Source organism: Rhizophagus irregularis, chromosome 4, assembly GCF_026210795.1.
Source record: "Rhizophagus irregularis chromosome 4, complete sequence".
Taxonomy (NCBI): domain Eukaryota; kingdom Fungi; phylum Glomeromycota; class Glomeromycetes; order Glomerales; family Glomeraceae; genus Rhizophagus; species Rhizophagus irregularis.
In genome coordinates this window covers 2,855,582-2,882,081 of record NC_089432.1, presented here as the reverse complement: position 1 = coordinate 2,882,081, position 26,500 = coordinate 2,855,582, and the positions used below count along the sequence as shown (strand labels likewise).

The following is a 26,500-nucleotide window of genomic DNA, read 5'->3' as shown; positions in this document are numbered from 1 at the left end:
TCACTCTTTTTCGTTCTTTTCGTCTCCCATCACTTCTTTTTGTTCCTCTTCATCTTCTTTTTGTCTCCCATAACTCCTTTTTATTGCTTATCACTCCTCTTTGTCTCCCATCACTTCTTTTCGTCTCCCATCACTCCTTTTCATCTCTCATTATGTCCTATTTCTCCTTTTTGTTTCCTATCACTTCTCATTACTCTTTTTTACTACCTTTCATCTTCTATTACTTTCCATTACTCCCACTGTTATTTCATTTTTTTATTAGCATCTTTCTCCTTGATTATTGTAATTTACTTATCCTTTTATTTATTGTTATTGTTTCTTTTATTTTTACACTTAAATAAAAATAAATATATGGTGATTTTTTTCTTTAAAATCGTAAATGGGTGACTTAAATTTTAATATTTGCAAATAAAATTTCATTAAATAAATAATTATCATTATTGATATCAAAAGTTAATATGCTGACTGCCAGTTCTTATAACGGGACCCGCCGTTTCTTATAGCGGGTACCTGTTGTTTCTTATAACGGGTACCCGCCGTTTCTTATAGCGGGTACCCGCCGTTCCTTATAACAGGTACCTGCCGTTTCTTATAACGGGTACCCGTCATAACATATAATGTATATAACGCTATGAAATATAGCGTATTAAACGCTATTTTTTGCAACAGGTTACCCCTGAAACAGACAGAACAGGGGTAACCCGCCGTGAAATATAACGTATACGCGCTACAAAACATAGCGTATACACGCTATGTTTTGCTACGCACTTTTGACCATGGCGGCTTTCCATAGTCCATCACTATCACTACTTTTACTATTGATATCATTATACCCTCTAGAAGCTTGAGTTTCAGCAGCACATTTCCTATTTACATTGATAATACCTACATTTTCTTTCTCTTTAGTACTTACTTTACCTGTTGATACATCTTTATTTTCGCCATTAGAAACCTTCAGATCTGCTAAACTATCAGCTACATCATAATATTGTTCGTCTTTTGATGCTCTAAATGTGTGATTGTTTGACTTAATCCGCGCCCGTGGTCTCAAATCCCGTTTTCACCTACTGTCAGTTCATCCTGACTTTTTAATTGTAATAATCCTTTTCCTAATTTTTTTTTTTTAGTTAGTAACGCATTTATTTAGTTTATTATATAAAATATAACGTATAAACTTTCTAAATATCTAGAACCATTAATGACAGACCATTAATGACTCTATAACTAACTTTAATATAATTTAAACTTAAACTGTAGATTCTAACTTGTCGAATTCTAGAAATTGTTCATCCAGTTACTAAAGAAATTTTTTAAAAAATTTGATTTCTTTAGTATATAATCTAATGTGATAAAGATTAGTGCTTCGATCCGGGTAGAAACCGTTATCCAGATAAATTAAAAAAATTATCCGGGTTTTATCTGGATTATTCGGTTCGGATATAAATCCGGATATATCCGGATAGAAACTGAAACCCGGATAAGATTATATATAAATAATTTTTTTCATTGATCGATCTTAACAAATAATATCAGTGGCATTAACTTAATTAAATTTTGACTTAATATTTTTAACGAAATTAGTGACATTTTATTAATTTTAAACAAAATAAAATTTTAATTTCGGCCAGCACTACGAATTTTGCCTGAATTATGTCAATTTTTTGAAAATTTGAGAAACGTAAAATTTTGCAATAAATACATTATTATAAATATAAAAAGCACATTAAAATCGCAAAATAATGGAAGATTAGGCATAAACTAATTATTTTTATTATATTTATATACCATTTTGTAACATAAAATTAATCAATTCAGCCTAACTATTAGAAAAAATTTTTTTTTTAAATCATGGATCAACAGTAATTTGGGCCAAACATATAATGGCGGCCAAAATTACAAAAATCCCAAATTTTATTAAGCTGGGCCGGATACTGCTGCCTCTTGACAAATATCAATTTCACAAAATTCGGGCTGGCATTATAGATGGCCTGAATTATTGAATATTCTAATAGTAATTTTAGTAAGATAGATTATGATTTTAACAAATGGTAATTTAATAGATAATAATTTCAATAAATAAGGTAATTTAAATGATTAAAAAAAATATTTTATAATTTTTTTTATCCGGATAACGGTTCAAACCAGATATTTTCTCTCCGGATATTTTATCTGGATAAAACCGCGGTATCCGGATAGCTATTTTTTTTTTGGATATCCGGATACCGCGGTTTTATCCATGCATGGATCGAAGCACTAATAAAGATACAGATGTAAATTTTCTAATTTAGGAGGATTGGTTTGTCCTAAATTTTGTAATAGAATTGTACTACATTCATCTATAATGATTGAAAGATGATTAAGATTTTGTTTAATATTTTCAATTAAATTGAATACATGATATATCTTCTACTGATTATTATTTATAATCTGATTAAGAAATTTGATATTTTTACATGTTATAATTATTGACCTACTAGGGATTGACACTGATTTTTTAATCTCAGGATTATGAAATTCAATTGCAGCATAATCCACAATTAAGCTCTCTTAATATTAAGAAAAAAAAATTGCATGAATTTTTCTTCAGTGATTGTCAAAATTCAAAATACAAAAAACCAATTTATTAACAAAAAATTATTATTAATATATTGCATGTGACCTTATGGTTAATTATTTTCAATACTATCAATTCTTTCATTATTAGTGATTAATTATAACGCTACACTTTGCGAATTATTTGGATTTATCGGACACCCTATATTTTGGTAGTTATTTGATTATGAATATTGAACAATGTAAAGGTTTGATTTCTCATAATCAAACATAACACGGATTTGTTCAATTAAAATTGATTATATTTTCCATATTCACATAATAAAAGCTCCCTTTACCTATGCCTTAAAAATTAAAGATTTATTAATAAAATCACTTAAAAAAGCTGCATCCTTTGTCTCTTAATGACTTTAGAATTATAATAATAATAAATTATATGCTTTATTAAATGAGAATGAAACAAAATTATAATTTAGTTACAGAAAAAGTTTCTAATTCCGTAATATAAAAAATTTTTTCTGTAGGTAAAATCCTTTCATAAATATCATGATTAACAATATTTAAATTAGTATTAATCATTGATAATGAACTCCAACCAAAATTAAAACCACAAGTTTCAATATCTTGAATAGCTTTATCATTATTTATTATACGACCTATTTTTATATTATGTATATCTTCACTATTTTCAAATGAAAAAATAAAATTATCTGATGAATCATAAAATATTCCATCATATTTATTCCAAAGATTATTTCCTAAAGCACTAAATCCAATAGAACTATATCCACCAAAGATTCTATTCGATCCTGAAACTTTGATTAAAACTAAACTTGCTACCCTTCCATTACACTTATTTTTAAATGATTTATTATTAATTCCATCACGACTACCACGATAAATAAGATTAAATTTATATAAAGGATCATTACCAGTACGAGTAATCATAATATCTTTTTTGTCAATCCAATTAACTATTATTAAATTTATAAGTTCTGATTTGATAATATTTGATTCAATTTTTCTCGTTCTGAGAGGTAAAGTTGGTAAGATATTATTATAACAAAATTCTTCAATTTCTTTTAAAAGATTATTGGGAATAATAGCCTTATAAGGTTGAACTTTATCAATTAATTCTTCATGAGAAATTCCCACAAACCGAATAAGAGGAATAAATTGATTTAAAGTTTTCTCCAATGTTTCGTAATTCTCATTATTCCAATTATTTCTATCACTTCGCAAATCAGGAGTTTGTTCAATACCCCATTCGATTAAAAAGTTCCAAATTATAATCTCTCTAACTTGTAAATCATCTCTTTTAAGCAAGCTAAAAACGACATTATCATCTAATAACAGACAAGATTTTGAAGTAATAAATGGAAGTGGATCCTTACAGATAGACTCAAGACAATAATTTTGTAGCTTCTTACAACTGTCGAGTCTAAACACATCATTAAGAACGAGAACGAAATTTTGATAAATCCAACTAGTTCGTTTTTCAATTAAATAATTTTGAACATATTCAAATAATTCTTCAAGGAGTAATTCATCAGATGCAATTAACAATCCAAGAATATTTTCACCCGGTTGTTTAGTTAAATCAAGCTCTCCGGTATAAATATATCTTAAATTAAAATTTATTAAAACAAATATAATGTAATAAAATAATAATATTATTATCCTTACTTTATAATTATGTCAAAAATGGCTGGAGTAATATTTGGTTTATTAAATATAATCATATTATTTTTCTTTGTAATCCAATTAGTAGAAAGTGCACTCTTGAAATAAGAAGAACGAGCACGTAAAATAACTGAGTGCGCATAAAATTCTTTTTTATTGTCGTTTTCACCAACATGGATAATGACATTGTAATCGTCAGCATTATTTAATATTAAGGAGAGGTCTTTTGAAAGATTGGAATAAAAAAGTGATGTCATTTTTTTTTCTTTTTTTAAAAACCAAGTGGTGTACGCTTACAGCATATTAACTGGTAATGATTTTTTTTTTTTAATTTTAAAAATAAATAGGTTGCACAAAGCTAATTTGTATCACATCCTTATAAGTTGATGATCAAATGATCAACATGGATGGGAAATTATTAGTCCGGGCTTCACAAGGTTTAGGCGATTCACTAGTTTGTATTACTTAATGGCATATCTTCGAATGTATATCATGAAAATCATGTAAATAAAATAAAATGAAGATTTAATATCGCTTAAGAAATGACGAATGGTAACATTACTTGCATATTACTAGACGTTATTATGCTTTTTTTTTCATAAATAAATTTTTTTGTACATACAAAGAGTATTTAATTAAGAAACAAAACATAAGAAAATAAAAATAAAAATTAGTTATAAAATCATTTACTCATATTTTATTTTCTTATTTGGTTAATTAGAAAAATTCGCCATTTTGATTCATTTAATTGGCGGTAAATTTTATTGTGCATTTTGAAGAAAATATAAAAATATTTTTAAATCGGGATATTAGTTAATTTTATTAATTTTGTTAATTTCAGAAAATAATTTGGATATACAGTACTTCTACCACTTTAAAAAAGTAAGAAGTAGACTTTTTTGGATTCATTATAAAGTTTGATGCCCGAAACATTTCGCTCAAGTTCAAGTGATAATCCATATTTTAAATGCAATACAGAAAAACATAGCAAAAATAATTATACACCTCCTTTACTTTGTCCTCATTAATAATTTACGATTTTACGGATGACTGGTTTAAAATAATTATTTACATCAAATTCTCACATTTTCAAATTATCAATTGTAAATTTCAACGTGGCGCAATACCATAGAGAAACGCGGCAAAAATACTCCTTTACTTCGCCTTCATTGATAATAATTTGAAATAATGTAATTACGAAATAATTTGGAATACGTATTACTATAGAAAATTTTTCTTATCACTTTCCATTGGTGATCAGGTGGCAACAATTTAATTAAAGGCTTGCCAAGAATGCAAAATACAAGAACGAAATGATAAATTATGATAACAATGTTCTACAAGAATTTGATTGGATTACTACTGTTGAAATTTATCAACAATCAAAATAATTACAAAAAATATAGTGGATAGTAACGATAGAATGTACAAAATAATAAAAATTTTTTTGAAAGATTTGCCCACGTATAGTGTTTATTTTAACAAAAATAGTAATGATTATTTCTGGAATGTAACCTCGATGCAATTAAGAGGAGGAATCATGGGAACACGTTTGAGAATATGACGAAATGAAGCCACTATGTTAGAAATCATTGACGAAATTAGAAGAATTCATAAATTTGAATCAATATATATATTTTATATATATATATATAGAGAGAAATGTCAAATAATAAGATCCATTAATATATATTTTATCAAAATAATGCGCAAAAATTCAAAAATTTTTTATGGAAAATTCAAAGCTTGGAAATTAGTACAAGCAATAAATTTAACACGATAAAGATACTAAAGGGTTGTACTCAAATTATGGGAAAGGTGCTTTAACATACGTATTAGTCGTTGTCAAAGGACCTTAATATATCGACGACTCGACGAGACTATATTATTAATGATGATGGAAATTTACAGAAAAACAAAGATTAAAAAAAATTGAGATGTAAAAATATTAAAAAGAGGTAACGCTGAATAAGATATAGGTAATATTGTGACAAATATTTCTTTAGATCAAACATAACACACTACACAGAAAATTACTTTAGTATAGTTAAATTTATTTTTATATAGTAGAAAATTTAGTTATGAACGTTTAGATTAGCCTGTATAAATTAATTTTGAATTGTTAAGAGCCGCTTGATCGGCTTTTTTTTTTGGTTTTTTCCAACCGATCGGTAAATTTTTTCGTTTCCCCTTTTTTTAATTTTCTTTTTTTTTCTTGAACCGATCCTTTACAAATAGTTCTTTCTTTTTTTTCAAACTTTTTTTTCAAATTTCTTTCGAAACACCTTTTTCTTTTCCTTTTTCTTATCTTTTTCAAAAATTTTTCGTTTTTTTTCCTTTTTCTCTTTTTTTTTGTTTTTTTTTTCATTCTTTTCCCGTCTAGATTTGGTTTTTTTCCAAAACCGAAAAATTATTACTTTTTTTTTATTAAATAATCTTTTAAGACTTATATTATTTTTTTCGGTCTTTTTGTTGACCATATTATTAATTTTTATTTTGAATTTTTTTTTGGTCTTTTTTTTGACCGAATTATTGTCCTTTTTTTCGGTACTTGTTTTTTTTAAATCCCATTTCTTTCTTTATCCTTTTTCTTTTCCCCAAATTTTTTTTTCTTTCTTCTATTGCATCCATTAAATAATAATATACATACTGTATTTAGTGTATTATTAAATTTACCCAAATAGTTTATAAATTAAAAAAAATGTTAACAGAAAGGCAATATGAGGATAAAAGTAGCAGTGATGGTAGTGGTGGTGAATTGGTGATGGTGAACTATAAAAGAAACGTATAGAAATCCTAACTAAAATAATATAATAACTAGGGTGGCGTCAGGAATCAAGTTGGCACGCCCTTTAATATTTTTTCAGTTAATATGTTATTTATTGTGAGTTGTGTATTTATGTTTTGTTTGTAATAATGTAGAATATATTAAGAAAAATCTGTTTATGGATTCAAGCTTTTCGGCATTCTTATCTTCAAGTTAATAAAGACTCTAACAATATAATCAATTGTAACACAAAAAAATAAAATAAAGGTGATTAGTAATTACCTATTAAAGACGATAAAGACGAAATGATCAACCAGTTACTGCGATTTCGCAATTAATTATAGAGCGCAGTATTATATTTAGTTTAAGTGTATAAATTCTTAAAGTATTTTATTAGTGTAACGACCGTAATTTACGTTAAACTATTCTTGTGTAAATATTTTTTTGTGTAAATATTATTTTGTGCGATTTTAATTTTTGTGTAATTTTATTTAATTTGTTCTTGCAATAGGCGATACTTGAAAGGTATCTGGGAAGAGTTGTGAAATATTATAAATACGAAAGGAATTCGTTCAGGAAAAAGAGTGAACCCTTTATTGACGTGCGTTATTATAGTATATGTGTAACTTGGGATATATTAATATTTTGTTGTTATAAATAAAGGACGATCTTTTGTAGCTTTGAGGTGGCAAACGTGTATTACACGGGCTCAAGTTCTACAATGCTTGGCATAAATATTATTACCATATATACCCATATTAATAAAAGCGTTTAACAATAAAAAAAAGAAAAAAATATTTACATTATCTTTTCCAGTCAGAGATAATTATATAATAATGGCTGAAAGTAATAATAAAGGTAATAATTATATAGTATATAATTAGAACTCTAAAATTTTTAACAAACTTGCAATGTAATAAATTAGTTTCTGAAGAATTTAAAGAAAGTAGCATCAGGGAATCTAAAGGTATATTAAACATGCTAAAATATTAAATTTTTATTTGTAAATACATTTAAATACTACCTATAATTATTTATACCTTACATAATATATAAATATAATTTAAATTAACTATATTATACAAAAAATTATATTAAATATTTTTAGCTCGTAAGTTAATAAGTTATATTACAATTGAATAATAATAGAATTACTTATCATTTTTGTTATATTTCATGTAATCAATATAGTCAGTAAGTTGATAGTTATTAGATTTTTTTTTTACTTTATTTATTTTGCATAATATTCAAAATAACTAAATTCTTTATTTAAATAACTATTTAATAATTAATTGTATTACAGATAGTAAGTTACAATATTATATTTATTTGTTTTAATATTTTATATAATTCAACTAATTATATTCTTAATTTAAATAACCAGATTGTAAGTGATATATTTAATATGCAGTAAAATATTTGTATTACATTTATATTTAACTAATAATTAATTAATTAATACTAGGGTGTAAGTTATAAATACCTATATTTCTATTATTTATATAATTTTAAGCTAACTAAATTCTTTAAAATTATTTTGTAATGTCTTTTAGTTGGTAAGTTATATGTTATTTATTTAATTTTATTATAATTTATTTAAACTAAATTCTTTTATTTAAAAAATTATTTATAGATGGTATGTTAATTATTTAATTCTATTATATCATAGTATTTACATATAATTTAAACTAACTAAATTCTTTATTTAAAAATTATTTTGTATTTCTTTAGTTGGTAAGTTATGAGTTATTTATTTAATTTTATTATGATTTTTACTTCAAATCACCAGGGTGATCATCACCGTTGGCCAGAATTATCAATTATACCGGCACTATATTTTTTAATGCTGGTCGATCGTCATAATTTCAGCCACCGGTGATCATCACCCCGTCTTACATATAATTTAAACTACTGTTATTTATTTTATTCTATTATTACTAACAAATTCTTTATTAAATAGTTTGTAAGTTATTTATTAATTCTATTATTACTTGTTTATATAATATAATATTTAATTATAATTTAAACTAACTAAATTCTTTTATTTTACTTTATATATAACTTGTGTTTATGATAATGTAATTGTTGTTGTAAATAAATCATTAGATTAATAAAATTTGTTAGTTAATTAATTTTAATAATTTAGACTAGAACATTCCCTTATTAATATTCTAACAATTATTTTCTTTAAAAAGACAAAACAATTTTAAATAGAAAATTAATCATTTATTATACTAGGTTTGAATCATAATCTACTGTATATAACTAAAAAAATACAAGTGTAACCGTAACCTTTAAACTAGCATGTATAAATAGTTTAAATTGTGTAACTTGAAATCCCATGCCATATAATTAAAGCCCGTGATATGCCTCCCCTGATGCAAAAATTACGTTCTTGACCCACTTCGTATTAATATTATTTTTTTCAATTAATCTCTTTGTGTGATTGTGTCTATAAAAGAAAAATAACAATACGTCAGTGTTTTTTTTGCAGGTCAAGAAAATAAATTTTTGTCATACATGATCATGCCTATTTTGACCGGGTCAAGAAAGTAATATGAGGAGGGTCGAGAACGTGTAATTTTTGCCCCTGTATGATTTTAAAATTTCGCATCCTATAACAAAAAAAGAAAATCTTAATATACAAACTTTTTAATAAATGTTTACTATGTGTATTTTCCCCTGCTCTGCAAGTTTACTTAAAGCAACAAAGATGGTTTCTAATATTATTTTTGACTTATTGAATTTTCGGGAAGGGGGGTTTCATTAAATCAGACGTATTTAATTCTGGTCAGAATTAAATGATCGGCATAAAAATATCCTTTTTTGAAATAAAGGCGAGATTTAAACATCACGCAAAGGGACGAGATCTAAATTTACACTTATAATTCAATACATATTATTTTATTAATTTTTGTCAACTAATTATTACTTATATTGAATTCCTAATTATAAGCAATTTACTTAGTATTACAAAAATTTTCTATTTAAACAAACTCATTGGTCCCGGTGCGAAGCAACGGGTAACTGCTAGTTTGTTATAAAAAAAAATAAATAAATATTAAATAATTTATATAAATCAGAAAGGTTAAATTTACGTATATATATGTATGTAATAAAATGAAATTACTTATTAAAAAAAATTTTATATAAATCCATCTAACTTATTTCGAGCATCTTTATCTCCTTGCTTAGCAGATTTTTCATACCAATAAATTGCTTTATCTAAATCTTTTTCAACTACGTCACCTATTTCATACATCATAGCAAGATTATATTGAGCCACCTTATGTCCTAAATTTGCTGCTTTTTCATACAACTCAACTGCCTTTTGCTTATCATTATCAATTCCAATACCAAGATCATAACAATATCCTAACATCATTATTCCACCTGAATATTTTCCTTCAGTTGATTTTTTAAATAATTCAAAAGCTTTATGATGATTCATTTCAACACCGACCCCACGTCTATAGAAATTTCCAAGATTATGCATAGCTAACAAATGTCCATTATTTGCAGCTTTTTCATAAAATTGAGCTGCTAATTTAAAATCTTTTTTAACGCCTAATCCATTTTCATAAAACCAGCCTAATTTAAATTGACCCATTGCATACCCTATATCGGACAATTCTTCATAATATTCAAAAGCTAGATTTTCATTCTTTGTAACACCATTTCCATTTTCATAACATTCTCCAACAAAAAATTGTATTAATAGGCTATCCTTATCTAGTGCATTAATAAATAAATCGAAAGCTTTCTCATAATTCTTAGTTGTTTCAATCCCCACATAATTAAAATATCCAAGTAAAAAAATAAAACTTGTATTACTAGATTCATTAGATAATAACCAATCATAAATTTCTTTTGAATTCACATTATGATTATTAAGATAATTGAGAACATGACGTCGCTTTGCAACATTTCTTTCATTAATCTCTTTAAAAATGAGATCAACTACTTCATTAACTAATATGCTTATTTTCTCAGATGAAATTTTATCTCTGAATTTATCTGCAAACATCATATCTAGTTCATTTGAATTCGTATTACCAAAATTTTTGATCACTTGAGAAAATTCCCCAGATAACGAATTTCCACTATTAACTGAACCTAGATTATCATTTGGCTTGATATTAGTTTGATTAGACATATCATTCTGTTGATAAATTGTTATTCTGTTTGAATTTATAACAAATTTTCTTAACCTATCAACAACTTCATGTATGGATGGTCGTTTACTTGGTTCACCATTCCAACAATCTAATAATTAAAATATGTATCTGATTAAACAATTATTTCGATAAATAATAAAGAAACGTTATATTTAATATATTGAAATCATATTTACCAGTATAGAGATTAGAATAATCAATAGGAGTATCAGGAATAATCTCTTCTCTTTTACCTTGCAAAATACTATAGATTAAACTAACCTTATTTGTCTTTTCATGAAATGGTGAATTTCCACTTGATATTTCCCATAATAATACTCCAATACTGTATACATCGCTCTTTTCATTTAACTTTAAATTTTCATCCACTAATACTTTTGGGTCAATATAAGGAATCATACCAAGCAATTTTGATTGTGTTTTTGTTGCATCATCAATCCTTTTCGATAACCCAAAGTCTGCCAACTTGATGGAATTCTGATGAACCAACACATTACGAGAATGCTATTATAATGTACAAACAAAAGTAAGCTAACTTTATGGAATATTATTATTATCGTTTAATAATAAAAAATTACCAAATCTCGATGAACGATTCCTTCATCATGTAGACATGATATAGAACAAGCTAATTGATAAGCCAAGTTATATTTTTCGATCCAAGTAAGTCTACTAAAGTTATACTTTAAATAGTCTCGAAGAGTACCACCGTCCGCGTACTCCATTACCAACAAATAATTTTTTGATTGGTCGAATTTATTTTCTAAAAAAAAAATTAAAAAATTAATAATAATTATTTATTTATTGAATTTACGCAAAAAAAACATTTTTAAAAATAAATATACGTAATTGTAAAAATTATCAATACCTGATTCAAATTTTGTAATTCCGCAAAAGCGAATAATATTATTATGAAAGCTTACGTCAAGTTGAAGTTTGAGCTAAAATAATAAATGTATAATCATTTAAAAGTTTTTTTTTTAAAAAAAAAAATTTGAATTACACTTCTTTAAATTTACAAAGAATATGCAAAAATAAATAATATATATATACATAGTATATATATTTTTATAAAATTACCTCATTAACAATTTCTTTTATGGTGACGTTATTAAGATTAAAAAAAGATTTTAACGCTAAATAATCTTCAAAATGTTTCCAATTTGCACGATAAACTTTTCCGAATGCTCCGGATCCAATTTCTTGAATATTTTTAAAATTTTCATACTCATAATATTTTAAATATTCTTTATCAATCGCTTCTTCAATCCAATTTATCCATTCATCTGTATTCCCGTTATTTTTCATTTCGTTATTATTATTATTATTAATATTAGACATAGTGAATGAAGTAAGTGAAAAAATTTATTGACAAAACAGGACGAAAAAAAACTTATGGGACCTTGTGATAGAGTTTACTTTTTTAGTAACAAACATTGAAGTCCATCCGCGGCAGGGATAGCGTTACATAGGCGTTATTCAAAGTAACACCCGAAAAAAATCCCGTAATATCACTTCCCGTGATGATCAGATGTGACATTTCACTAAAGTACAAAGATACGTTTTTCCGCTCCTTTCAGCCCTTTTACCATAAATATCGTCTACAGTTTTTCCATTTGCTATATATAAATATTATTTTATCTTATTCATTGTATAGTTGATAATATTAAAATACATACTAAAATACCGTTTTTATTGAAAACTTGGAACGAAAAACTTTCGACAAGAATATATAATAAAGGATATATTTTACCTTATTTACATTAAAATAATGTATTTATTTAATTTTAGTATCTCACAAGAAAACCAGTTGTTATTAAACATGACTTTGAAGTATAAATTTTCTTTTTTAAAAAAAACAATTTTTTAATACTAAATCTTTTTTAAAACTAAATTTTTTAAAAATAATAAATAAGATATCCCTAAAAAAAATTAATAGTAAATTTTGTAAACGAAACGAAACATTTTACAAGAATTGCATTGTAAATATTCTTTTGACCTTTTAATTGTTCTTTTTTTAAAAAAAATCGTGGAAATTTCCAATATAAATGGTACACAAACAAATATGACCCAATAAAATTTATTGGATCATCACGGGAAGACGGGAAGTGATGTTGCGGAATTTTTACGGGGGTTGTAGCACATGATCATCACCAACTGTGTGATCTGAACAACAATTTGTCAGCCAGAATGTTAAATAACTTTTATATGTATCATTTTTTAAAAAAAAAATTAAAATTATTTTTTCTTTAGGTACTTCATTTGTTTAAAATGATTGTCAACCGGTCGGTCAGTTCAAAAGACACATCAATTTTAAATGTTTTAGTAGAAAATTACATACCAATATTTTAAATAATCTGAGAAGTTACGTAAGAGAACAATTTATAAATATTTTTTAATTAGTTTTACATGAATTATTTCTAATTTTAAATATATTAATCGATTTTTAGCATATTGATACCTTGTTTAGCAGATTGTTCATACCAATAAATTTCTTAATCTACGTCTTATTCAATTCCAATTCCTTTTCGCACATAAAAGCATTGTCGTCGTAATTCGCAGTTTTCTTATATATTTTAGTTAACTTTTTCTTTTCTATATTTAAATAAATAAGTATAACGAAGATCAGCATTAGCTTTAACGTTAACGAAACCGTAGATTGTTATGATACTGAAATAACTGAATATTATTCGTTTTTACAGAATTACAAAATTTTTAATAACGATTGTAACAAAATATGTAAAATTAATTTCTTTCCGAAGTCAAGTACATGTACTGTATATGATTACTCTTTTTATCTGTTAGAACAAAGTTGGTTAAATAAAAAAGTTAATTAAAGAAATTTTAATAAACTTATTGAGACGTTAAATATATTTTAGTATTTTAAATTTTCAGCGCGCAGCGACTTTTATATTTTGGAACTAATTTCTTGGAAAATTTTCATATTCGTATGTACTTTTAACATCGATAAATTCATCATCAATCTACTGATTTGTCAAATTTTATTAACTGAGTTTTTGACTTATTATCACGTGAGTAGGATTACACGAGCAAGCAATAAATCATAATCAAGCTTTATTTGTCTGATAAATAAAAAGTAAAAACTAAATATTATTAATTAAATTCAATGTAATATTACGAATACGAACTTTTTACAATATTGAGAAAATCGGTAGAAAAATAGTCTGTTAAGACTTTTAAACGCCCCTGTCCAATAATAACCATATGATAATCATCTACGGTCACGTTAAGATCTGCTTAAGATTTTATTGTCCGAAGCGTAAGCGTAGGACACTTCCATACTACTCCATACCATGCATGTTGGTGTCTGTCCGCACGCGTGTATGGCCAATAAAATCTAAGGATCAGGTGTAACCTTAGATTTGTTTACGTGCATCTTTATGCCCCTGATTCTAAAAATATCTTTATAAAATCACATGACACATGACTGTTTACACGTTAAAAATATCTTCAAAAAATTTAATTTTATTATTTTGTTTTTTTTCATCCCTTACTTAAAATTCTTTTAAGTTATTTCTTAAAAGTTTTTTACGGCATTCAAAAAATAGTAATTAATTTTTTTTTATTATTTATAATTTTTACAATGTATTTGTTTTTTTTAATTAAAAATTAAAATAAAAATAAAAATAAATAAAAAATAAAACAATTGTATTCATAAATATTATATACCACTGAATTTTTTATTGCTGTGTTGTTTTCGTTGATATTAATTGCTTGTAAAATCGTAAATCAAATGGTTTCCCAGCCACTTCGTGATACATTACGAAAACGAAAAAACAGATCGGATGAAACTGTTGAGCAACGTGAAAATAGACTGGCTCAGGACAAAGAGAATAAACGCGTAAAAAGAGCAACTGAGACTGCAGAACAACGTGAAATACGATTGCAAAAAAGACGTGAACGTTACCATATGAAAAGAAAAGAAAGGCTTGCTCTATCAAATATTGAAGAGCAACTCAACAGACAGGATGAACCAACGCAAGATGATTCTGACGAATCTCGACTTTCTGAAGCTGATAGGAAACTCCTACATGAATTTCGCACTAAGATTAATAGCTTCGTAAATAATTGTTGCCCAGTGTGTAATGAACGATTTCCATCCATCGAAATTATAAGTGGACAATGTCGTCGCTGTTACTATGACAAAAATACTGTTAAAAAGTTTTCTGCCGATAACAATATGGATCCTGGTGATGTGCCAGAAGAATTACGTGATCTTACCGAAATAGAGGAAATGTTGATTGCAAGGATCTTTCCTATTGTTTCAGTATATTGTCTTCGTGGTGGTCAGTATGCTTATCGTGGTAATGTTATAAACTTTCCACAAAACGTGGAAGAATTTGCAACACAGCTCCCCAGAAATCCGTCTTCTCTTGACGTTCTCATTGTGCGTCGTAAATCTGCAAATAGTTTGATATACAAAAATTTCACTGTTCGTCGCACTAAGGTCACTCGCGCACTTTGCTGGCTAAAACAAAATAATCGTTATTATACTGATATTGTTATTGATGAAGAAGTATTGCAATCCTTACCTGAAGACGGACCAATTGATGATCAGCTTCCGCAAATTGACGATGTGGAACAACGCTTTAACGATGATGACGATGTTTATGAAGATATGATAGGGAGTAACTTTGTTCCTGCTCCACTTCCATCACCTAATGAAGAACAAGCCATCGGCGACACTCTTAACAGGATGCAAGATAATGATCTTCCTATTATGTGGCCAAGTATAGATGGAACTCCTATCAATGAGTTTCAAACACCCGGTTATATTGCATGTGCCTTCCCTACTTTGTATCCAACCGGGAATGGAGATCTTCGTTCTAATCACGTTAGAGAGGTTAAACCTTCCGAATATTTTTCGCATTTACTTAAATATAAGGATGGAAGATTTGCCTGTCATCCTCGTTGGAGATATTTTGCGTTAAATTCGCAAATGCGATGGAGGGCGCTGCAAGAAGCAAAAGTATATGTTAAGCAAGTTTTAGATGATAAGCAGTATACCGTTGAAGAAATAAAAGAGATGATAGAAAAAGACAATCACATGGCTGACAGAATTGTAAGATTTGGGGAAGCCTTACGTGGAACTAGACAGTTTTGGACAAAGAGGCGATATGAGCTTGCTGATATGATAAGGCAATTAGGATCACAAGGAATGATATTTTTTACATTCAGCGCAGCCGACCTACATTGGCCTGAGTTACACAATCTTATGCCGCATGGGGATGTAGAGGATGCTGATAGATATAGGCGACAAGATTTGATTGAGAATCCTCACATTTCCGCTTGGTTTTTCGAAAAACGTTTCAAATTGTTCTTAGAAAAAGTGTTAATTCCCAAATGGAATCTTGAAGATTATTGGTATAGATTTGAGTGGCAGCACCGCGGCAGCCCTCATGTTCATGGCATTGGGAAAAGGAAGGATGCTCCATCTATTGATTGGGAAAAAATGAAGGAAGATGAAGACATGATGAATAATGTGGTGCGTTACCTAGATTCATTAGTTACAACAAAGAATCCTGATCAAGACGCACCTGTGCCTGCTCAACATCCCTGTAAAAAACGCCCTGAAGAATTGAGTGATGACCTGCAAGATTACATTGAGTTAGTCAACAAACTGCAGCGTCATACTAGATGTAATCCTGCGTATTGTCTTCGTGTGGATCGCGCAGGTAAAAATATTTGCAGATTTGGTTATCCAAAAGAGATCACTAATGACACGTACTTACGAGATAATAAAGGACAACCTGAGTTAATAACGGCAAGAAACGATGAGTATGTCAACCCTCATGATCGATTGCAACTCCAAGGTTGGCGAGCGAACGTTGATTTAAAACCGATACTCAGCATGAATACGGCTTTACAGTACGTGTCAAAGTACGCCAGCAAATCGGAACCACGCTCAGCCGCTTTTTCTGAGATCTTGAACAAGATTCTCAACGAAAATGCTCCTGATGCTTCGTCTTTGCCTGTTTTCCAAGGTTTATTACTCCATACTGTCGCTGAACGTGATATTTCGGCACAGGAAACTTGCCATCTGCTGCTCAGTATTCCTTTATATCATTCAAGTCGCCGGTTTGTCACTTTAAACCTTAACAAATTAACGCATCGATGGCTTTGTGGAACGGGAGACAACAACGAAGAATCATTTTTGGCCGATAGTGAAGTTGGCCAAACAGTACAGTCTCCTTTGCAAAAGTACTGGGTTTGTCCTGCTGAACTTGATGATGTTTCACTTTTCCGGCTTCACCTACAATATAACTTTTGGAAAGGTCAGTGGAAACCATGTAAAAAAGAAAATATAGTTCGTATTTGGCCACGACCTTCACCTCAGATTGATGGACCTCAATGGGAAGAATTTTGCCGTGTAAAAGTTCTTCTTCATGTGTGCCATCGTGACCTTTCCCAATTAACCGAAAACAATACTATATCATGGTCAGAACTCTATTATCGCCATCGTGAGATAATTGAAAACGATCCTGTTGACATACTTGGTCCTCCAGTAGATAACTTAGAGAACGAATCAAATGATGAAGATAGTGATTACGAATACGAGGAATTTGATGATGATGAAGAACAGCGGCCTGACTGGATGATCTTATCAGAAATGAGACCGGACGCGATTTTAGAAGGTTCTTCTGAATTGGGTTTACGTGAGATTGATAGAAATTATGACTGGGTTGGCGATGTTAGACAGCGTTATACCAATATTGATCTTGCTGATTCTCCCAATTTCATACAAAATGCTCGTAATTTGTATGTTGAACAGAATGATAATGTCACTGATCGTGTTGTAGACCCCCATACATTAAATGAAAAACAAAAAATAATCTTTGAGCGAGTTGAATCTCATTATCAAGCATTAATATTGAATCCTGGTAACGTTGACGCGCTCAATGTTATTGTAATGGGAACTGCAGGCACTGGAAAGTCGTATTTAATTAATATGATTCGATCTCGTTTGCAAGAAATTGCAAGAAATAACAATATAACTGAGCATTCACCTGTTTTAGTGCTTGCGCCAACCGGAGTAGCGGCCTTCAACATTCGCGGCATAACAATACATTCAGCGCTTTCAATTCCTATATCCAACAATAAGCTAGATCTAAATGGTGAACGCCTGAAAAAGTTACAGAAAAAATTAGAAGGCGTAGAATATTTAATTATAGATGAAAAAAGTATGGTAGGGCGTCGTATGCTTGCCTTAATCAACATGAGATTACGCCAAGCTTTCCCTCAGAAACAAAATAAAGTCTTTGGTGGACGCTCAATAATATTGGTTGGAGATTTTGGCCAGCTTCCGCCGGTACGTGATGAACCAATGTACTCAAAAATTTCTCGAGATACATTGTCAAATGAAGGTATCAAGACATATAGACAGTTCCGTGAAGTTTATAAGCTCGATGTTATTCAACGTCAGTCAGGTGATTCGGATGTACAGCGCAAGTTTAGAGCCATATTATTGCGAATGCGTGATGGTGAATCAACACTAGATGACTGGAAAGAACTTACTACTCAATTCAGCAACGGAACAAATATTACATCAGCAGAATTCTCAGATGCCATATGTATCATGTATCGGAAGTCCGATGTTGCTGAATTTAATGTTAATAAGCTTAAATCGTTAAATTGTCCTGTTGCTCTAATCAAAGCTATCCATACAGGAGGTAAAGAGACGAGTAAAGCTGATCCTGAGCTGGCAAAAGGACTTGAGGCTCAATTATTATTGGCAAGAGGAGCAAGAGTTATGCTTAGGATTAACTTATGGACAGAAGTTGGTTTGGTCAATGGATCGTTGGGTACTGTCCAAGAAATCATATTCGAAGAAAACCAGTCCCCTCCTTCACTTCCTATTGCTGTTCTTATAGAATTTGACAATTATTATGGGCCGGCTATTGTTACTGAAGAAGGTAAAAGGCTTGTGCCGGTTTCACCAATTAGATACAGTTGGGAGGGGAAAAAAGTAACTTGCTCACGCTTGCAAGTACCTATTTGCCTTGCGTGGGCTATTACTATTCATAAAAGTCAGGGTTTAACTTTACAAAAAGCGGTGATAGATATTGGAAAAAAGGAGTATGCAGCTGGACAATCATTCGTGGCTATTTCACGAGTCTGTGCTCTTAAAGATATTCTCTTTAGCCCATTTTCCTTTGAAAGACTCCAGCGCATCAAATCTCTCAAAAGATTAGAAGAAAGAATAGAAGAAGAATCAAGGTTAATGACTCTTCAAAATTCACATTAATAATTATTTTTTTTTTTGACAATCATGGGAATAAATTGAAAATTTGCAACGTAATACAAAGTATGATAATAAAATGACATTTTTTAGTGATACAATTACTTTAGTGTTACATTTTTTTACTACATTTTTAGTGTTACATTTTTAGTGTTACATTATTAGTATTACATTTTATAGTTTAAATTTATGAACATGTGATTTATGACGCTTCGGACGCACCAACGGTTACCGTTTCCTAGTATTAATAAAGTTAATGCAGAGGTTTTATTATTAGTTGAAAAACAAATTCGCAAAATTTTTTTAAATGTGCTTTTAATTTAATTGATCAATTATTTCCTTTAGAAAATCAAAATGGTCAAAATGAAAGAAATTTTATTTATTATTAGAGTATACTAACGGTAGATCCCATTATTTGGAAGTAAAATTTTATTCGGGGGTTTTTTTATTAATTAACATTAATTATAATTATAATATAGTATTATACGAAATTGGCAGATGCCATCTGTTATTATCATATTACACATTAAACTCATTAAAGGAATCGCGCGTCCATGATTTGATAATTTACTTATTTCATTAAACTCAAAATAATTTTCTAAATTAGTTAACGTCTATTACATTTATATTAATCCGATAAATAATAAATTAATATCAAATTAGCTGTCTTTGGACTATTAAAAATGTATTTTGCAACAGTCAATGATTTCTTACATTTATCCAAATATAGTAAGTTACTGTTAGCTAAAAATGGATGTCACATTTATATAAATACCAGTTTGGATAAAATAAAGTGCGGATGAGTTAATTCCGTAAGATAATTATTACGGAAATTTCCGTGTTTCTTTTAAAGAAAAAATTACTGGATAATTTTTTTTTATTTTTTTTTCTTTAAACAAAATTTACAACATCTGATAGAATGATGTTAAGAATGTTAATTTATGATGGATTTAAAGTTAGCTATATTAACTGTAAAGTGTAAGTACTTTTACATGGACAATTACTGAAGCAAAAATTATCAAAATTATGATTACATCAAATCCTTGTCAAAAAACCGCTTTTTGGCTCAAAAAACTTAGTACCAATTAGTTATACATAACAAAGTAATGTTATATGAAATTTAAAATCTTAAGTGTAATAACAATAGTAATACCAAGTTTAAGACAATGTAATTGTTACGAGGTAATTAGACATAAAATACAGCGTCTAAGAACTACGGTATTTAATTAATTGCCGATCCGCCTAAAATCGGCACTGCGTTACTAATAAAATTCGGGGTTAAATTTGCCGATTTTGTGCTAGAACACAAACTTCAAAAAAGGATATCTCATAGATGACATATTGACTATAAAAAAAAAATCATATGATATACTGAAAAAATACTTGAAAAAAACGAATTTGCAAAAAAAAGTTATACATTCGTATGCAAAATAATGAGTTTACTATGCGCGCGCGTCAGATTTACACCTTAAAATATACGAAATTTCAATATTTCATTTTACTATATTGCATTATTTACAATAAAAACCTATAATTTTTAGCTTCTAAAGTTGGTTTTAAAAGCTTTTTTAAAATATTTTTATTATTAAAAACAAGTGAAAGTTGAAGAAAACCAGTTACAGAAATATAATTATAAAATTTTTTGGCAAATATGACTTGTCATAAAATGAAAGAAAATATTGTTTTTATGATATTTCTGTTTGTAAAATGGGTGAAACTTATTTCGCGCGCGAGATGCAAAAAATGCTTTTTTTTATTATCGCTATTATCCCCGAATTTTATTAGTAACGCAGTGCCGTTTTTAGGCGGATCGGCAATTAATAAAGTTAGTTTGTTGACTATTTAATCAATTTATTTTTAATTTTAGTTGGAAAATTAACATTCTGTCATTATTTTCTTTTAAAATGCCACACAACAATTTTAAAACATTTAATGGAAATCAGGAAATTTAATCATTTATTATAAATCTTATAATTATAATTTTATTCTAAACAAAAATACAATGCTACATAAATAATTCAAATAATTGAAATTTATGTTTTTATACAAATGATACAAATTCATTAATAGAACGAAAATTGAGAATCGGCTCTAAAAATCAATTTAGAGGCATCTATAATACGTATTCATCCGAAAATAAGCAACAACTTTTGCACGTAATGCGAGCCAAGATTTAGTAATGCGGGCCAAAAAAAATGCCATAATTCCGCCCATGTTGCTTATTTTCGGGGTTGCGTTGAATACGGTAATGGTTACTCTCTTCGCCGTCATCATCATCATAATTATCGTTATCATCATCAGTATTATCGTTAGAATTAGATGAAAAAGATACGGAAGAATGATTATCATCATCAAAAGAAACATCTTCTTTAGAACGATTATACCAGTAAATCGCTCTATCTAAATCTTTTTCAATACCGACTCCTTCATCATAAATTATAGAAAGATTATATTGAGCTACCTTATGTCCTAAACATGCAGCCTTCTGATATAATGCAGCTGCTTTTGGCTTATCAATACTAATTCCAATTCCATCACTATAGCAATTTCCTAACAACACAATTCCATCTAAATCTTCTCCTTCCGCTGATTTTTTGAATAATTCAAAAGCCTTTTGATGATTTTCATCAACACCATTTCCAACCATATATAAATAACCAAGAGCTTTCGAAGCTACCAAATTTCCATGATATGCAGCTTTTTCATACCAATATGCAGCTATTTCTAGATTCTTTCTAACAACTAATCCGTATTCAAAGAAACAACCTAATTTAAATTGTCCCATTGCATAACCCTTACGAGCCAATGTTTTATAATATTCGTAAGCTACATCTTCATTTTTTGTAATTCCTCTTCCAAATTCATAACATTCTCCAACATAACGTTGTGCTAATAAATGACCCTGTCCCGACGCATAATTAAATAAACCAAATGCTTTATACTCATTCCTACCTGTTTCAATTCCACAATAAAAAAAATATCCAAGTAAAAAAATGGAATTTAGGTTGTTTTGATCATTTAATATCCAATCAAAAATTTCTCTTGAATTTACATTATGATTTCTAAGACAATCAAAAACATGTTTCTCATTCACCATATTTCTTACATTAATTTCCCTAAAAATAAGATCAGCTATTTCTTTAGCTACAATGCTTAATTGCACAGATAAAATATTAACATTAATTTGTCTATTTGTAGTCATCCTATCTATGTCATTTGTATTCATATTATTAAAATTTTCGATCATTTGAGATAATTCTCCATGTAATGAAATTTTAGTACTACTAGGAGTTAGAATTTCCCTTAGCCTGGAATTAGTTTGGTTAGACATATAATTCATATCATTCCGTTGACAAGCTGTTATACTATTACTAAAATTTAAAATAAATTTTAGCCTATTAACAACTTCATGTATATTTGGTCGATTGATTGGTTCACCATTCCAACACTCTAATAATTAATAATATTTATTTAATTAAACAATTATTTTGAAAAATGTTTATACAGTATTTAATATTGAAATTATATTTACCAGTATAGAGATTAGAATAATTATATGGAGTATTAGGAATTATTTCTTCCCTTCGATTTTGTGAAATTTCATAGATTAAACTAACCTGATTTGGCTCATAATGAAATGGTGGGTACCCGCTTGATATTTCCCATAACAATACGCCAATACTATACACATCGCTCTTCTTATTTAATTTTAAATTGTTGTTCAATAATACTTTTGGATCAATATAGGGAGTCATACCAAGTAATTTTGAACGTGTTCTAGATGCTTCGTCGATCCTTTTAGATAACCCAAAGTCCGCCAATCTGATAGAATTCTGATGAACTAACACATTACGGGAATGCTAATACAAATAAATGCAAGTTAGCTTCTATGAATAATCATATTATTATTTTATATTAAAAAAAAAGATTACCAGGTCTCGGTGAACGATCCCTTCGTCATGTAGACATGATACAGAACAAGCTAATTGATAAGCTAAATTATATTTATCGGTCCAAGTAAGTCTATTAAAATTATTTTTCAAATAATCTCGAAGAGTACCACCGTCTGCGTACTCCATTACCAACATATAATTTATTGTTTGGTCGATTTTATTTTCTAACAAAGAAAAGAAATAAAGTTTTATTAGTTTTTGCAAAAAAAAATAAAAATAAAAATAAATTTTAAGTAAATATTATGAATTTAGTAATTTATCAATACCTGACTCCAATTTTGTAATTCCATAAAAGCGAATAACATTGCCATGAAAATCTACATCTCGTTGTAGTTTAAGCTATATTATGGATTTTTAAGAAAATATAAAATGTATTTAAAAGAAATGTACAATTTAAAAAAATTTTTTTTTTTTTAATAATAAATTTACCTCATGAACAATTTCTTTTACGGTGATGTTATCAAGATTAAAAAAAGATTTCAACGCTAAATAACGTTCAACATTTTTCCAATTTGCACGATAAACTTTTCCAAATGCTCCGGAACCAATCACTTGAATATTTTTAAACGTTTCAATCTCGTAATATTTAAAATATCCTTTAGCAAGTGCTTCTTCGATCCAATCAACCCATTCATTGTTATTTTTGTCATTTTGGATTTTGCAAAAATGGTTTTTATTATACATAGTGCAATGAAGTAAACCAAAAAATTTTATCAACAAAAATGGTTCTTTATGGTCAAAAATTAATTGATGATCATTCAGAATAGTTCTTATAAATAAATTTCCATATAATCAAATTAGTAAATGTATGGTCCAAAAAATCACCGGCACGTGACTTTTTGTGTGGCAGTGTGGCGACTGTGGCGTATCAGTCTCATTTTGCATTTCGTTAAAAAATTTGTGATGATCATTTGGAAAGGACCCAGAAATATATATATAAATAGTGCTTCGATCCGTTTCTAGTCCATCCGGATGAATCCGGATGAATCCGGATTTTTTTTTCATCCGGATATCCGGTTTTGATCCAGATTTTGATCCAGATGAAAAATATCCGGATTCATCCGGAATCTGGATAGAAAAAAAAAATTTTTTCTAATATTTTTTATAGATTTTGTAATAAATAAATAGTCTATTAGTTTCGCAACTGATAAATAATTTTGTAATATATAAATTTTGTCATGAACAACGATAAATTGATGATTAGTAAAAAATTATTTATTTATTATTAATTTATTTAATATAATTAAAGTGAAAATTATTTTTACATTTTTATTAATCTTATTAAGTAAAATCATAATTTAAGAAGCGATATTGTTTTTTAAGCCTGATTTTATCAAAATTTGAATAAAATTTGTAACTCAGGCCAAATTAATAGTGCCGGCCCGAATTATGATAAAATAAGCTAATTCAAATTCAATAATCAAATCGGAAAAAAGGCTACAAAATTTAAAAAAACCTACCAAATTGTATTAATAAGTACCATTATCTCTAATATGGATCGTCATATGCAATCTAAAAAATTTTATATATGAAATCTGATCCGGATTCCGGATTTCACCTGGATTTCTGACCCGGATTTCAATCCGGATCAAACTGGATATAATCCGGATTTTTTTTTTGTGTAATCCGGATGACGGATTTCATCCGGATCGAAGCACTATATATAAAAGGCGTATTTGAAGTTTTGAACTAAAAAAGTCATGAAAATCTTTCCTTTTTTAGATAATACCAGTCAGAATTTTATTTCCTATTATAGTAACCGACTGACATTATCATAATTCCGGCCCTGAAAAAATGCGTACAGTTCATAGTAAAAAATTTTTCTCATCACCTGACCCTATATATATATTTCATCTTCCCCAGTAACACCATCAAAAAAAGCTCGGGCATGTGATTTTTGGGCATGTGATTTTGTTACATACGGTGCAGTTTGTGGCAACTGATCTATTTAAATATTTATCGCGTATTATTTAAGCTATTATTTAAAGCTTTCCTTTCTTTTCGCGTCTACATTACCAATACCAAAGAATACAAATTTTTATTTTTAAAAAAAAAAGTTGGCTTATTTTATTTACAATAGCTACTTGCAGAAATATATGAAATTTGTAGAATAAACCTAATATCTTGGAAATCACCAAGTAAGCAATAATACCAGTTCAACAAACTAATTTGCAACTGTTATTTGACAGCCTAATTAATGCTACCTTCTCTTCTAGAAAAGCAAAACTAGTCTGCATCAAAAATTAGTAAGGCAAAATAAGTGAACCATGTCATTAACATGGAAGGCATATTGATAGCACTCATTATTTAAAATAATTTATTTTAAATTAATGTATTTTAATAAATTAAAATTGAATAAATTTTATTGTCAAATTAATATTAAATAAAATAATTACAATAATTTATTAATTTAAAAGAATTTGTTTTACTCTTATGAATTAATATCTATAAAATTTCATTATATTCTCAAGCAATCATCTTTGGAGTGAAGTATCTTAGGGTAAGGAAAGTTACTTTAGGCTGAAATACTTATCTTTGAAGATAAATTGATGTTGGAGTTTCTTAGGGTTAGGGTAAGGAAAGTTGTTTTAGGCGGAAATACTTATCCTTGAAAATAACGTAGACATTGGAGTATCTTAGGGTTAGGTAAGGAAGGTTAGTTTAGGCCGAAACTTTTACTTTTGGAGTTAGTGTTGACTTTAGGAAGTTAATTTAGCAATAACTGCGTATTGCAATTTCCATAGCCACACTTAGCCGCAGTCAAATCACATGAATCACGTGCCCAAGATTTTTTTGACTGTTACGCTGGGGGAGTTTATATATTTCTGGGTCCTATTCGGAATAGTGTTTGTAAATAATTTCCAGGTTACACAACATAATCTGGTTGTGTAATATTTTATTTTTATTTTTATTTCACGAAGTGAACGAAGTTACAGTAAAAATTACAAAGACTTTAAAACAAAATCAATAGCAATTCGAAAATTGAAAACCAAACCGCTACAAGGTGTCACCTTGGTGGTAAAAATGGAACGGGAAACGGGGAGTTCTAAGAACGCCAGGACCCACCAAAGTAAGGATGAAAGCATGATTTCGGCTATCAGAACCC

General features: G+C 28.4%; 4 protein-coding genes across 4 annotated transcripts; all 4 read right to left on the bottom strand.

Moving 5' to 3' along the window:
* Positions 1 to 760: 760 nt before the first annotated feature.
* OCT59_023948 (uncharacterized protein) lies at positions 761 to 1,210 on the bottom strand (the record flags this gene model as incomplete). The annotated part of the gene is made up of 2 exons (XM_066135071.1): positions 761 to 1,027; positions 1,208 to 1,210. 2 exons carry the CDS (start codon positions 1,208 to 1,210, stop codon positions 761 to 763), a joined length of 270 nt encoding a protein of 89 aa, XP_065991133.1.
* Positions 1,211 to 3,018: 1,808 nt separating this feature from the next.
* OCT59_023947 (uncharacterized protein) lies at positions 3,019 to 4,295 on the bottom strand (the record flags this gene model as incomplete). The annotated part of the gene is made up of 2 exons (XM_025332223.2): positions 3,019 to 4,177; positions 4,240 to 4,295. The coding sequence occupies 2 exons, from the start codon at positions 4,293 to 4,295 to the stop codon at positions 3,019 to 3,021; spliced, it is 1,215 nt and encodes a 404-aa protein (XP_025175216.2).
* Positions 4,296 to 10,148: 5,853 nt separating this feature from the next.
* On the bottom strand, positions 10,149 to 12,522 carry OCT59_023946 (uncharacterized protein; the record flags this gene model as incomplete). Its single annotated transcript, XM_025326631.1, has 5 exons — positions 10,149 to 11,269; positions 11,358 to 11,685; positions 11,760 to 11,944; positions 12,050 to 12,122; positions 12,262 to 12,522. 5 exons carry the CDS (start codon positions 12,520 to 12,522, stop codon positions 10,149 to 10,151), a joined length of 1,968 nt encoding a protein of 655 aa, XP_025175217.1.
* Positions 12,523 to 21,614: 9,092 nt separating this feature from the next.
* OCT59_023945 (uncharacterized protein) lies at positions 21,615 to 24,078 on the bottom strand (the record flags this gene model as incomplete). Its single annotated transcript, XM_025330497.2, has 5 exons — positions 21,615 to 22,891; positions 22,974 to 23,301; positions 23,374 to 23,558; positions 23,661 to 23,733; positions 23,824 to 24,078. The coding sequence occupies 5 exons, from the start codon at positions 24,076 to 24,078 to the stop codon at positions 21,615 to 21,617; spliced, it is 2,118 nt and encodes a 705-aa protein (XP_025175218.1).
* Positions 24,079 to 26,500: the final 2,422 nt, after the last annotated feature.